This window comes from Rana temporaria, chromosome 6 (genome assembly GCF_905171775.1).
Source record: "Rana temporaria chromosome 6, aRanTem1.1, whole genome shotgun sequence".
NCBI lineage: Eukaryota > Metazoa > Chordata > Amphibia > Anura > Ranidae > Rana > Rana temporaria.
The window spans coordinates 172,726,300-172,741,968 of NC_053494.1; the positions used below are offsets into that span (position 1 = coordinate 172,726,300).

Here is a 15,669-nt window from a genome sequence, read left to right on the forward strand (position 1 = left end):
CCTTGCAGATTGCAACTGCACTTGCAACATGCATAGTCTATTTGCTTTTAAAGTCTCAGTAGATATAAGTTAAGGATGTACTTAGGCCAAAAAGTCAATAGTTACCAAGGAGTCATCATAACGAAATAACATTTTACAAGCAAAAATAGCAAATTATGGGAAATTTTCAATAACCACCTGGCATACATACACAAGATATAAATTCTCTAAAAAGGTATGCTTCATCCACAAAATGACATTAAAAACAACACCAAAAGCCTGTAATAACACTATTTACATCCTGTTATTAAAAAAAATACACTTTTTAAGTCCTAAAAAGACAACGCCTTTGGTGGACGTTCGGCTTCTTCAGGACTGTCTTTTAGGACAAACATTAGATAGAAGAATCCATTATTCCAAGCAGGGCAGGGCAGACCGACTAAGTCATCTTAGGCTGAGGGGAGTCTAGGGAGACCCAACAGGGGATAGAAGGAGGGCTACAAAAAAACCCCAATGGCCCAAAAATTCCAAGAATGGCGCACCAAGGTCTGGGAAGCTCCACAGACTTTCTACTTCACATACAACAGTATTTGGTAAAAGTCGCCATTAGGGTATAGAAGGGCGTGTGAGGCCTCGTACACACAACCGTTTTCTTCGGCAAAATCCACCAAGAAAAATGCTGGCAGAGCATTTTTGACGAGAAAAAGCGCTGTGTGTATGTTTTTCGTCGAGAAAACTGTCATGGATCTCAACGAGAAAAAAAAAAAAAAACCTGCTCTCTTTTTTCTCGTCGGGAGTCTCAATTTCCTCGTCGTGTTTCTTGTCGGGCTGGTTTACGGCGGGAAACACGTTCGTGTGTATGCTTAGAAACCCGCGAATGCTCAGAATAAAGTATGAGCCGGGAGCACACCTTTGGTAAAAGTAGCATTCGTAATGGAGATAGCACATTGGTCATGCTGTAACAGACTGAAAAGCGTGAATCGTCTCTCACCAAACTTTTACTAACACGTGGTAACACAAGATTCGAAAAAGCAGCCCCAAGAGTGGCGCCAGTGGAATCAAACTTCCCCTTTATAGTGCCGTCGTATGTGTTGTAAGTCACCACGTTTGAGAACGACAAGATTTTGTCTTGAGAGTGTGTTTGCAAAGAAAGCTTGACAAGATTCTCGTCAATCCTGACAAGAACCTCGTCGAGGAAGACAACGTTTCTTTTACGAAGAGATTCTCGGTCGTGTGTATGAGGTCTCAAAGTATAATGGGGGTGTTAAGTCGAGGTTGGTAATATCTCGAGTACACTGGTCATGCTACAACATCATCAGCATTTCAGAGCAGTCAGATGAAGGTATGCCTTATGTTTGCCTTGTGGTTGTGAAATTTAAAAGGGGACACACTTATTCTCATATGGGAAGAGACAAACTCTAAAAACGAAATGCCTTAAGCCCTGTACACACGCTCTGTAATCCCGGCAGTAAAAAGTCTACCGGGAAAACCGAGGGGAAAGCCGAGAACCCGGCAGGAAAACTGCCAAGAGAGCTTTGGCCGGGAATCCCGGCCGTGTGTATGCTCCATCAGCACCGCCTCAGAGTTTTTCCCATAGGAAAGTATTAGTAAATCTGGTGGAAAAAAAATGCCGGGAATCCTGACGGGAAAATAGAGAGCAGGTTCTCTATTTTCCATCCTGGATTCCCGGCTGTTTTCCTGTTGGGAAAACTGCGAGGAAGCATACACACGTCTGGTTTTCCCAGCCAGGAGCTCTCTTGGCAGTTTTCCTGACAGGAAAACCGGTCGTGTGTACGGGGCTTAAAGCGGAGGTTCACCCAAAAATCCACTTTTTGACATTAGCTGTAGCATACTGCTAACATCTGCAGTATGTTGTTTTTTTTTTTTTTTTTTACTTGTACTTATCGTTATATGAGCCCTTGTTTTCCGGCTCCGAGCGGGGAATCCTGCGGGGAATGGGCGTTTCTAAGCGAAGAGGAGTTGATTGACGGCTGTTAAGCGCGTCTTGGCGTTTGTTTAATCTTCAACTGCCATGATGCTGCACATGTGATCAGTTATGACACCAGCCATTGGATGGTTTGACAGTTTGGTTGAGAGCACAACCAATGAGACAGTTAGCATTCCCGGCATGCCAGGAATGTAACTGCTTTTTCAAACTGTTAAATTGATGGGTTTACTTCTGCTTTAAGGATGCTGGAAAGTTCATTTTGAGGGTGAACCTCCGCTTTAAGTCTGGCTTAAAGGGGTTGTAAAGCCTCATGTTTTTTCACCTTAATGCATCCTATGTGACGATCGGGACCACTCTGTGCAAAACGAACTGCACAGTGGAGGTAAGTATGACATGTTTGTTATTATTTTTTTAAATGTGAACCTATAATATCACTTTAATTTAGTTAATGGGGTTATAACTGCTTAACAGGCAAAATAGTCAATACAACAATGTATTGGGAAATATGCCTGTCATCCCTCATGTATTGTGATACAATAAAAATCACTGATGTATGAAATGTTCACATGCCAGCAACTCTAAAAAAGATCAAATAAATATTTCAACACATTATCTGAAAATGCTTACCCATCTGCCAGATACTGAAGTTCTCCTTCTGGAAAAACAAGACAAGTAGGTAAGGTATAATGAACAATGATAAATGCAATGTGGATATTTATATGATGAAGATTTACTTTCTAGATGTATACTTACAGACTTATTCAGTATACAACGTGTGCACAATTATTAGGCAAGTGAGTATTTTGACCAAACCATCATTTTAATGCATATTGTCGAACTCCAAGCTGTATAAACTTGAATGCTTATTGGATTTAAGCATATTAGGTGATGTGTACTTGTGTAATGAGGGAGGGTGTGACCTAAGGAAAACAACACCCTTTATTAAGGTTTGCATAATTATTAGGCATCTTCACCTTCAGATTTACCTGACTCTGAAAAGTCACAAATTGTAAAAAGTATTTTAGAGGGATGAAGCACTCTTAAAATTGCTTAGATATTTGGACGTGATCTCAGAACCATCAAACATTTTGTTGCAAAAAGTCAACAGGGTTGCCAGAAACGTGTTGAAAAAAAAGACGCAAATTAACTGCCAAAGATTTGAGAAGATTTAAACGTGAAACTGCCAGGAACCCATTATCCTGCAGTGCTGTCATATTAAAGAACTGCAACCTACCTGGAGTACCCAGAAGTACAAGGTGTTCAGTGCACAGAGACAGGACCATGGTAAGGAAGACTGAAACCCGACCACTACTGAACAAGACACATAAGTGGAAATGTGAAGACAGATTTTTCGTGGGTACTAGACATGTGCATTCGTTTTCGTTGAAATGCATTTCCGTCCGAATTTCGGGTATTTTCGTTATTGTGCAGAATCCGAAATCCGAAAGATCCGACATAAAAAAATGCTTTGTTTTCGTTTTTTGTTGCTACAACAGTTTGATATAGATAGGAGATTCGACATGACGCTGACAATAGCAATCTGTATCTATCGAACCTGTGGTCGAATGTGCCTAACCTTAACTCTATTAGTCCAAGATTATTCTACATAGTGAAAAAAGATTTGACATTATAGAGACAGTGTTGGGGTAGACCATTCGACATGAACGACGAAGATTTAACGAAGGAGCGAAAAACATGCAAACGCCGAATCTGTCATTGAAGGCTTATGGTGTCTGTCAAAAGTTCTAAGAAGATTTGACAAGCAGCTAAACTGTACGACGGCGCAATAGTACATTTCCGGTCAAATGCTCGGCCCATAGGCTATAGAAGAATTTGAATGTTGGTTGACTAGAAATAATAATTTATAAATATAATTATTGCTAGTTTAATACAACATTAGAATTCTACTATAGCTTGTAGGCAGAACATTCGACCGGAAATGTACGATTGTGGCGTCGTACAGTTTAGCTGCTCTGTCGTATCTTCTTAGAACATTCGACAGACACCATAAGCCTTCAATGACAGATTCAAACTTAATTAATTCGTATTTTCAGACACATGCATTTTTTAACGAAACAAAATAAATAAAAAAAAAATTCGGGAGTAACTAAGTACATTTATTTTACGGGCGAAAACGAAATTCAAAAAACAAAATATTTCAGTGTGCACATGTCTAGTGGCTACCCAGTAAGTAAACATGAAAGAATAATTACATGGCCCCCTTCCTCACCTGAACCAAAATCCTATTGAGAACTTGTGGGCCCTTCAAACTTACGATGAGAGAAAACAGTACACCTCTCTGAACAGTGTCTGGGAGGCTGTGGTTGCTGCTGCACAAAAAGTTGATCGTCAACAAATCAAGAAACTGACAGACTCCATGAATGGAAGTCTTATGACTGTTATTGAAAAGAAGGGTGGCTACATTGGTCACCAATTTATTTTTTATTTTTCAAATGTCATAAATGTTTTTTTGTAAATTTTGAGTAGTTTGTATATTATTCTCACTTTAAAGTGGAGGTTCACCCAAAGAATACATTTTTAACATTACATTCAGCCAAGTTGTCCTAATGACAATCGGCTGTTTTTTTGTTCTTTTTTTCCCGTACATACCGACTTTCACCGCCGCTTCCGTGTATGTCTTGTGCGGGACTGGGCGTTCCTATCTGATTGACATGCTTCCGACCGTTGCATACTGCGCGTCACAAGTAGCCGAAAGAAGCCGAACGTCGGTGCGCAGGCGCCGTATAGAGCCGCACCGACGTTCGGCTTCTTTCGGCAACCCGTGACGCGCTGTATGCGACGGTCGGAAGCCTGTCAATTAGATAGGAATGCCCAGTCCCGACGACGACATACCCGGAAGCGTCGGTGAAAGTCGGTATGTACAAAAAAAAAAAAAAAGCCGATTGTCATTAGGACAATTCGGCTGAATGTAATGTTAACAATTTATTTTTGGGTGAACTCCCGCTTTAACAGATGAAAATAAACAAGTGAAATTTTGAAACATTTTCTTTTTTCATGTAGTTGCATAATAATTCTGCACACTAATAGTTGCCCAATAATTGTGCACACACATATATTCTCCTAAGAATGCCAAAACCTCAGTTTTACTTTCTTAAATATTCAGCTTTGAGGTTTATTAACATTTCGGATTGACCGATAGGACTGTAGTTCAATAATAAAAATAATCCTCAAAAATACAACTAACAATTGTGTGCACAGTGTAGTTCAAAGAGCCTATGGTCTCTGCTTCTGATCTAAAGAGGTACTACTCTGATAGTGACCCTGATGTAAGGGGGCCCTGATAAAATGGGGACCTTGATACAAGGGGGACTCTATTATAAAGGGGATTTATATTTTCACCTCACAAATATTTGTAAAATATACAATGTGTCCCATGTACTGATAGTTTGGAGACCCCCCCGCTCTACATGTTATACCATAGTAAGTCAGGGCTAAGTACCTTTTACCTTACATACATTAGATACTTAGGCCCTTAAAGTGTACATAACAGGGGTGTAACTGGGAATGTTGTATTCTACAGTAAAAATAAATAAAGGCAAATTATATTATACTTGTGAGAATCATATTCATTTGTCTGTGTCATGCATGATTCTCAAAGGCATTTTCAAATATTTTTCTTACTAATATGTACTGGGCTGCTGCAACTGCTACTCTCTCCTAGTTACACCCTGGTACTTGAAATTGGATGTAAACCCTAAGGCCCATTTCACACGGGGCGGATCCGCTCAGTGGAGTCCACCAGCTCAGCGGGCGATAGTTCCCTTGATCTCCGCTGAGCCGGTGGATGACAGGTCTGTCTCTGCTCACTGAGCAGGGATGGACCTGTCAGAGCCCTGCTGATTCCTATGAGGAGGTCGGACAAAAATGCACAGCATGTTTGTTTTCATCAGATCTCATCCAATCCGTCAGACGGATGGCTAAACATATCACCATACGTCTGTCTTGAGTGGATCGGATGGCAGGTGGGTGTCAGTGGACACATCTCTGCTGACACCTCGCTGCCCATAGGAGTCAATGGGTGGACCTCTCGGATCTGCCTGAAAAACAGACAGTGGACTTATCGTGTGAAAGGGGCCTAACAATGAACTTCTCTTATAGCTCCATTTTGGTCTGATAGTTATTCCATTGTAAGCATTGTGTTACATCTGTTCAATAAAGCAGGGTATACACGTATAGTTTTGTTTTTGTTGTTCAACTATTGGGTTGAACCCGAAAAAAACTCGCAGACCACCAAAATCCAGTTGGTCCCTGCTGAACATTATACAACTTTACCGTTGTTCATGTCAGAAGTTCTGAGGTGTGTCCAGCACTCCCTTCTTTTGTTGTCTCAAGAAAAGTAGTTGACCCTCCCATCCTTATATTGGGACTACAGAATGATTAGCCTTTATGCTGGGTAGATGGGAAAGTAGGGGGGTCTGAATAGTTTGGCAAGAGAAAACTGAGTAGGGCCAAAAATTCAGTCCACAAAATTGCTGTGTTTTGGTCAACCCACAACATGACTTTGGAGCTAGGTGCATTTCTAATAGGGTCCTTAAAATGAATGTAAAGACCCAAGGCTTTTCTCCTTAATGCATTCTATGCATTAGGGTGAAAAACCTTCTGTGCTGCAGCTCCCCCCAGACCCCCCCTTTTGTACTTACCTGAGCCCGATTTGGTCCAGTGATGTGCACAAACACAGCAGCTCCAGCCACTGTCTCTCTCCTCATCGGACAGATTGATAGCAGCAGGAGCCATTGGCTCCTGCTTCTGCCAATCAAATCCAGTGACACGGACGCAGCAGAGGGACTTGGGAGCAAGCTCACATGGGTGCCCTTAGGGAAAGCGGCTTTCTGTAGGGGCACCTGATGAAAAGGAGGGGCCTGGAGCACAGGCAAGGGACCCAAGAAGACGAGGCTGCTCTGTGCAAAATGATTGCACAGAATTGGTACGTATAGCAATGTTTGTTATTTTTATAAAAAATAAATAAAAAAAAAAGGATTTACAACCCCTTTAACACATGAGAGGATGTGTTGCAGATATTTGTTTTATACACTTTAATATAACTTAAATTCTCAGTGTTTACCTGTGGTAGAAGCCTTTCCCTTGTCCATAGTTAATGCTGTAAGAAATGAAAATGCATTATTTATAGTACTGTTAAAATCAGAGTTTGACAAGCCCAGACACAATCGTTGGCTCTGGAATACGTATTTTTTTTTTCAGTCCTTTTGGCATACTGTTAATAGGTTACAGTGCCAGCAGCCACTTGGTTTTCATGCACAAACTTTGTAAGTAAAGCCATTAAAGTTATAATTGGAAGAGATTAAAGGAATCAAGAAGCCTTCAAACCAAATCAAGTACAGTGATGTTTTTTGGAACAGAAGGTATTTGCATGTCTCATTCCATCTATTATCCCCAAAATAAGAAGAATGGGCCAGATTCACGTAGAATCGCGGCGGCGTAACGTATCGTATATACGTTACACCGCCGCAAGTTTTCATCACAAGTGCCTGATTCACCAAGCACTTGGCTTGTGCCATTTAAATTAGGCGCGCTCCCGCGCCGGACCTACTGCGCATGCTCCGTTTTGAAATTCCCGCCGTGCTTTGCGCGAAGTGACGTCATTTTTTCGAATGGCGACGTGCGTAGCGTACTTTCGTATTCCCGGACGTCTTACGCAAGAATTATTTTTTTTTAATTCGACGCGGGAACGACGGCCATACTTTAACATGGGCTGTGTAAAGTTAGGGCAGGTAAAATGACGACTAACTTTGCGACGGGAAACTAGACTAGCAACGACGTAACGAACGTGAAAAACCGTCATGGAATACGACGCAAACTCCACCCAGCGGCGGCCGAGGTACTGCATCCTAAGATCAGACGGTGTAAGACAATTACACCTGTCGGATCTAAGGCCTATCTATGCGTAACTGATTCTATGAATCAGTCGCATAGATACTCTGAGAGATACGACGGCGTTTCAGAGAAACGCCGTCGTATCTCTTCTGTGAATCTGGCCCAATATTTCTTATTTTAGGAGAGTTAGTGGAACCATACAAATTATCCCTTTAGGCCCCAAGGGAATGAGAGTACCTTCTGTACTCTATTGTGCTATTCGCTGATTTGGTTGGAGGGCTTCTTGATTCTTTTAGCCTAGGTTCACACTGCCGCAATGTGCGGTACGATTTGAGTCATTCATTTTGTATAGCTCAATTTGCACCGCAAAATTCTGCTACATATTTTTGTTAAAAAATTGCAATAAGCATATATTGATTGGTTTGTGCAAAAGTTATAGCGTCTACAATATAGGTGAAATATTTAGGGACTTTTTATATTTTTTATTGTTTTCACTAGTAATGGTGGGGATCAGCGATTTTTAGCGGGACTGTGACAAATGCGGTGAACAAATCTGACCCTAAGTGACACTTTTTAGTGACCAGTGACACCAATACAGTGTACTGTATAAATGACACTGGCAGGGAAGGGGTTAACACTAGGGGGCGATCAAAGGGTTAAGTCTCCCCTAGGGAGGGGTTTCTTACTGTCAGGGGGACAGACTGACTGGAAGTAGAGAGAGATCACTGTTCCTGATCACTAGGAACAGCTGATCTCTCTCTTGTTTACATAGGCAGATCCCCATTCTGCCTCTCTTAAATGTGATCGTGGGTGGCCGGCAGACGTGATCCGCATGGCCACAGTACCACATGCACAGACCGATGTACAGGTATATCGGTTTGCGCAGCCGAGCCGCCTTGCCGCAGTATATATTGCCACCATTTTATTGTTCAGGGTCTCTGCTCTCAGAAAATATATAATGTTTTGGGATATTCTTATTCTCCCAAAAAATCTATACACCTCCACTACTGTCGCTGTAATCTATGTTTTCATGAAATTGTTTCTTGCTGTGTTTTTCTGCCTTCTCGTAATATTTTCCTTGAGCTCCTAAACCTCTACTTTTCATGCACACTTTCATTTGTTTGGAACATGCAATGAGGATGGTTAGGTTCCTACATACTGTACAATGGGACCATGAAGAATGGATGTGGCCATTCTCTAACAGGAAATCGAAACACAGGAGCAAAAGAAAAGAAGGAATTTGGAGAAGGCTGAGAACAATTATGCCTCATGCATACAGGACGTCTTTGCAGCTGCTTCTAAGTGCGTTTGGCGTTTTTGTTTTACTGTCTCTAAACTCACCTGCATGTTAGCATTTTTAGCAGAATTTAATGGTCGGGCAGGAAAAAAAAACACAGTCTGTGAGTCCAGGAGCAGCTGCATTTTGGCAGAAAAAAATATTGATACTTAACACGTGTTAATGCTAGGTGCGTTTAGCGCTTGAGCGTTAATTAATTTTAATGTCCGGAAAACATTTTTATGCTGTCCAATGAAATGATTTACCTCCCAGGAGCTTGACACCCAAACTCGTTATACACTTTTACAAGCGTCAGGCGTTTTTTTTTGACAAAACGCTGCTGCCCGGGGAAAAGGGCTTGTAGGAGAGTTTGCAAAACGTCCTGTGTGCATGAGGCCTTAAAGTGGTTGTAGGGACAAGTTACACTTACAGGTAAGCCTAAATTAAGGCTTACTTAAAGGTGCTTGCAATATCTCCGAGACCTACAGGTCTCTGAGACATTTGCAATTTCCCCAAGCGACGACTTTAACGGCGTATATGCCGTCTTAAAGGGCACGCTGTGCCGTTTCAAGCCGGGGTCATGCTGTGAAAAGCAGCTCCTGCGCGACTCCAGCCAGTCAGAGAGCTGGAGTTTGCGGCCCCCGGAAGATGAGGGGTGAAGGTGGATGCTCGCTGCCACTGTGGAAGACGGTGACATTGCGGGCTTCTACCACTGTCACCTAATAGGCTACTATGTGAGGCATAGTAGCCCATTATGCTTTACCTTTGCAGGGAAAGATAGAGAAAGTAAACCCCATCAGGGTTTACTTCCTCTTCAAAGGGTTAAGACCCGGACCAATATGCAGGTTAGGGACCTGGCCCCTTTTTGCGATTCGGCACTGCGTCGCTTTAACTGACAATTGTGCAGTCGTGCAACGTGGCTCCCAAACAATATTGGCGTCCTTTTTTCCCCACAAATAGAGCTTTCTTTTGGTGGTATTTGATCACCTCTGCGGTTTTAATTTTTTGCGCTATAAACAAAAATAGACCGACAATTCTGAAAAAAATTCTATATTTTTTACTTTTTGCTATAATAAATATCCCCAAAAAAATATATAAAAAAACTTTTTTTTCCCTCAGTTTAGGCCGATATATTCTTCTACGTTTATCGATTGGTTTGCACAGAATTTATAGCGTTTACAAAATAGGGGATAGTTTTATGGCATTTTTATTAAAAAAAATTTACTACTAATGGCGGTCGATTTTTTTCATGACTGCGACATTATGGCGGACACATCGGACACTTTTGACACATTTTTGGGACCATTGTCATTTTCACAGTGAAAAGTGCTATAAAAATGCACTGATAACTGTGAAAATGACAATTGCAGTGAAGGGGTTAACCACTAGGTGGCGCTGTAGGGGTTAAGTGTGACCTCATGTGTGTGTCTAACTGCAGGGGGGAGGGGCTGAAAGTGTGACATCAGTGATCGTCATTCCCTATATCAGGGCACAGACGATCACTGACATTGCCACAGAGAAGAACGGGGAAGGTTTGTTTACACTCACCTCTCCCCGTTCTTCAGCTCCTGTGACACGATCGCAGGACACCCGCGGCGATCAGGGCCGCGGGTCCCAAGGACGCGGTCAGGTCGCGACACATGGCTGGGCTCTTAAAGGGGGCGTATATATATGTCCATGTGCCCAGCCGTGACATTCTGCCAACGTATATCGTTGTGCGGCAGTCCTTAAGTGTTTAAAGGTACCTTTTTGAGTGACAATGCATAGCTCTCTGAATGCCAGTCAAAGCCCCTGTCACTAAATAAAATGGTTATGCCTCAATTGTGGGGACACTCATTGTTTAGTGTTAGGACCACAGATTACAGGGTGCCTTGGCGCGGCTCTGTGGCTCACACATGCATTTGCAAATGCGTGCGGACAAAACCCCTGTTTTTAATGCATACTGTTAGACACTCAGGTTAATTGGCTGTTCTGCGAGCTGGTTGGTAAGTAGGCTTGGTTTTTCCCTGGGCATTCCCCAGGTTTTGTTGTTAAATAAAATGGGTAGCTTACAGTCCTGTTTACACCTTGCTTTTGCTTGGTGCTTTAAAGAGGCATTGATTGGGGCTTTTATGAGGCTTTGGTGGAGATTCGATGGAGCTTCGATGACCCTTTGGTGAGGCTTCGTGGGGCTTCAGGGGGCATCAATGAGGCTTTGGTCTGGCTTCAGTGGAGCTTCAAGCGAGCTTTGCCATAGACTTCTATGGAGGCTTTGAAAACGATTTGAAGCACCACTAAAGCAACATAGGGTAGAATTTCTAAAGCAGAGCCAAAACAAAGCAAAAGCAAGGTGTAAACTGGACTGTAAGCTAACCTTTTTATTTAGTAACAGGGGCTTTGACTAGCGTTCAGAGAGCTTTAAAAAAGTGTGTCCAAAGCCTTGTTTTGAAGCAAGTACAGTATGAACTGCAAATATCTCCTTAATTATTATTGTTTTTAACACAGAATTTAGTGTCACTTTAAAGTGGAGTTCCACCCATAAATATAACATTACATCAGTAGTTTTAAAAAAATGTCATTAGTCCTTTACGATTTTTTTTTTTTTTTTTAGATGCCTTCAAAGTGTTGTTGCTAGGCAGAATAGTTAATCTTCCCACTTCCTGCACCTAGGTGCTTAAGCTTCCTAACCTACACCGCACAGACTCCTGGGAATGTAGTGGGTGTAACTTTCCAGGAGTCTGTGCACTCCCCAGTCTCAAAGAATCATGTGACTTGGACAGCACAGGTGCTGAAACCCGATCTGACACTGCTTGTGCAGCACTGAGCATGTGCAAGATTTGCAAGGCTGAAATCCAGGAAGTCATACAGTCTGGCTTCATGATGCCCACACTTAAGATGGCCCCAGTAAATTTCTATTTTATAAAGTGTCTAAATGCTGTAACAACCTAACAAAACGGACCTTAGTTTACAGACTAACTTTACTAGAATACATTAAGCTTGTGTATTACAGGGGTATTTATATTTAAAAAGTGAAATTGTGGCCGGAACTCGCTTTAAGTGTAAGAAAGTCAGGAGATGCTGGTTGCAGTACATACTGAACGTCTCATAACTTGTGCTCCCCAGAAGACATTGGCTTGCTCCTTTCCCACACAGCAGACTTTGGTTATAGCAATAACAGAACCGTACAAAAATAGTTACAGCATTTTTAATAAACCTGCTACACAGTATGAAGCAATATAATATACTGTAAATCATTACAAGTTCACAAAAGGTAAATGCAGTGCTTGTCACAATTTACTTCAACGCACTCATATTGTATTGACCTAATATGTCAAGACTTCAAATCGCAGTTCAAAGATCCCAACTGCTCTTATCTAATTTTAACAAAACAGCAGACCGCTACAAGAGTTGAAAGATCAAAATGCAGTAGCTGACACAGGAAAAAAAGGGCCATAGTAAAGCTGTATATGTTGACAAAAAGTAATGGAAAAACAGAGGGCCAGATTCAGATAGGTCAGCGGATCTTTAGATCCGCGTAACCTATCTGATTTACGTTACGCCGCCGCAAGTTTTTGAGGCAAGCGCTTTATTCAGAAAGCACTTGCCTCTAAAGTTGCGGCGGCGTATCGTAAATCCCCCGGCGGAATTCAAATTCCGCGGCTAGGGGGCGTCTAAAATTTAAATCAGGCGCGTCCCAGCGCCGATCGAACAGCGCATGCGCCGTCCGCAAATTTTCGCAAGGACGTCATTGGTTTCGACGTTAACGTAAATTACGTCCGGCCGTATTCGCGAACGACTTACGCAAACAACGTAAAAAATTCAAAACTCGGCGCGGGAACAACGACCATACTTAACATAGGATACGCTGCACTTACCCCTCCTATAGCAGGGGTAACTTTCCGCCGGAAAAAGCCGAACGCAAACGACGTAAAAAAAAAAGCCGGGCGGTCGTTCGTTTCTGAATCGGCGTAAATGCTCATTTGCATATTCAACGCGTAAAAGATACGGAAGCGCCACCTAGCGGCCGGCCTGGAATTGCAGCCTGAGATCCGACGGTGTAAGTCACTTACACCTGTCGGATCTTAGGCATATCTATGCGTAACTGATTCTATGAATCAGGCGCATAGATACGACGGCCTGACTCAGAGATACGACGGCGTAGGACGTTGCGTAGGATTCCAGCATGCAGGTCGTACATACATTTTTACCCAGGACTGCTGTTAGAAATCACGGGGGGCCCCATACAGTCTACCTTAAAGGGCCCCCTTCCCTCTTAAAATACCCAATGATATTTTCCTTGAAATGCAACAGATGCCATGCTTCGCAGCCATGGCAGAAAAACAAGGCATTTCCCTGTTCTGCCTAGTGACAGGACAGTCATCTACTGCTTCCTGTCATCGGGACCAGTGATCACTGTCATGTCACTTGTAGCTCAGCCCCCACACAGTTATAATCACTTCCTAGGACACACTAAACCCCTTTCCTCGCCCCCTAGTGGTTAACCCCTTCCCTGCCAGTGTCATTTACACAGTAATCAGTGCATTTTTATAGCACTGATCGCTGTATAAATAACAATGGTCCCAAAATAGCATTAAAAGTGTCTGATGTGTCCGCCATAATGTCGCAGTCATGATAAAAATCGCAGATCTCCGCCATTACTATTAAAACATTTATATATATTAATAAAAATGCCATAAATCTATCCCCTATTTTGTAGACGCTATAACTTTTGCGCAAACCAATTAATATACGCTTATTGCGTTTTTTTGCCAAAAATATTTAGAAGAATACATATCGGCCTAAACTGAGAAAGACATTCGTTTTTTGTTTTTTTTCATATATTTTTTGCGGATATTTATTATGGCAAAAAGTAAAAAATATAGGGCCAGATTCACAGAGATCCGTGGCGCGTAACGTATCGTCTTTACGTTACACCGTCGCAAGTTTTCAGCGCAAGTGCCTGATTCACTAAGCACTTGCGTGTAAACTTACGGCGGTGTAACGTAAAGCCGTCCGGCGCAAGCCCGCCTAATTCAAATGGGGCGTGTACCATTTAAATTAGGAGCGTTCCCGCGCCGAACGTTCTACGCAAGCTCCGTTAGGAAATTTCCCGCCGTGCTTTGCGCAAAATTACGGTGCCCCAACGTGTTTTTTGAACGGCAACGTGCGTAACGTACTTTCGTATTCCCGGACGTCTTACGCAAAAAAAAATTGAAATTCGACGCGGGAACGACGGCCATACTTTAACATGGCTGGTCTAAATGTAAGCCATTAAAAAGCAGGCTTATGTTTGCGACTGGAAAAACCGACTAGCGACGACGTAACGAACGTGCGTACCTTCGTGGATCGCCATAAAAGCTAATTTGCATACCCGACGCTGGAAAACGACGCAAACTCCACCCAGCGGCGGCCGAAGTATTGCATCCTAAGATCCGAAGGCGTACGAAGGCGTACGCCTGTCGGATCTAAGCCAAATGCCGTCGGATCTTGTTTGTGAATTACAAATTAAGATACGACGCGGCAAATTTGAAAGTACGCCGGAGTATCAGCAGATACTCCGGCGTACTTAGTCTGTGAATCTGGTCCTCAGCCTTTTTTTCAAAATTGTCGCTCTTTTTTTGTTTATAGTGCAAAAATTATAAAATGCAGAGGTGATCAAATACCACCAAAAGAAACCTCTAATTGTGGGGTAAAAAAGCATGTACATTTTGTTTGGGAGCCACGTCGCATGACCGCGCAATTGTCAGTTAAAGCGACGCAGTGCTGAATCGCAAAAAAGTGGCCCAGTCATTTGGCAGCCAAATAGTCCGGGGCTGAAGTGGTTAAAGTATGTCTTAGGTACCCAGATAGGAGCCTGACATTTTGATAAGGTTAATCTTACCAATAAGGGACAACAGAATATATTTGTGACAGCAGTGGGGTTAGGTACTGGTAAACGTTTAACCACAAAAAGTAGAAAACATGCAATGTTTTGTGTCAATATGCACCCATATTGACACTCAACATCTGGAAACAGACTGCACGTGTGATCATAATTATCCCCCCATTATACTTACGGTTTATGGAGCTGGAAATAATCCGGTGACTGCTGGAAATGTTTGCTCAGGTAAAGTCCCGCTTGTGCCCTGGTATTCGTGCCACCAAAATAAACGATATAAGCAGTAGACAGTAGACAGTGCTCAGGGGGGGGTCCTCTACAAGTGATGTCTTTTAGAGAATCTTCACCATTCATTCCATGTAGACTATTGATCAACCTTCTTCCTGCACCCTTCTAATTTATATCAATCAGTGTAGTTAATCATTAAGTTAATTATCATTCTCTGATAGACAAAGCACCTTTGTCATAATTTTCTGTGTTTCTCACACATCCCAATTAATTTTATATCTGAGGACTCAATGTCCCTCTTGTCAAAAACAGTTCCCAGAGTTTTCCCTAATAGGTTGCTTATATAAGCCAAATATCATAGCAGATAAGGAAGGTAAAGTGGTTGTAAACCCTTTTTTTTGGACTTCTACCTATAGTTAAGCCTAAAATAAGGCTTACCTATAGATAGTGGAAATATCTCCTAAACGCGTGCCGTTTAGGAGAGATTTCACTTGTAGTCCGCCGAAAATGTTAACAGCACTTGCGGCT

The 15,669-nt window shown here is 42.3% G+C and overlaps 1 protein-coding gene across 1 annotated transcript in view; it reads right to left on the minus strand.

Moving 5' to 3' along the window:
* The window catches only part of LOC120944054 (bile salt export pump-like), a 122,348-nt gene extending 107,141 nt beyond the window's left edge, over positions 1 to 15,207 (minus strand). The window contains exons 1-3 of the mRNA XM_040357823.1: positions 15,092 to 15,207; positions 7,011 to 7,046; positions 2,555 to 2,582 (exon numbers count right to left, since the gene is read on the minus strand). Of these exons, the coding sequence (XP_040213757.1) occupies positions 2,555 to 2,582; positions 7,011 to 7,038 (56 nt within the window). The 5' untranslated portion in view covers positions 7,039 to 7,046; positions 15,092 to 15,207. The remainder of the gene's footprint in view (positions 1 to 2,554; positions 2,583 to 7,010; positions 7,047 to 15,091) is intronic.
* Between the last annotated feature and the right edge of the window lie 462 nt (positions 15,208 to 15,669).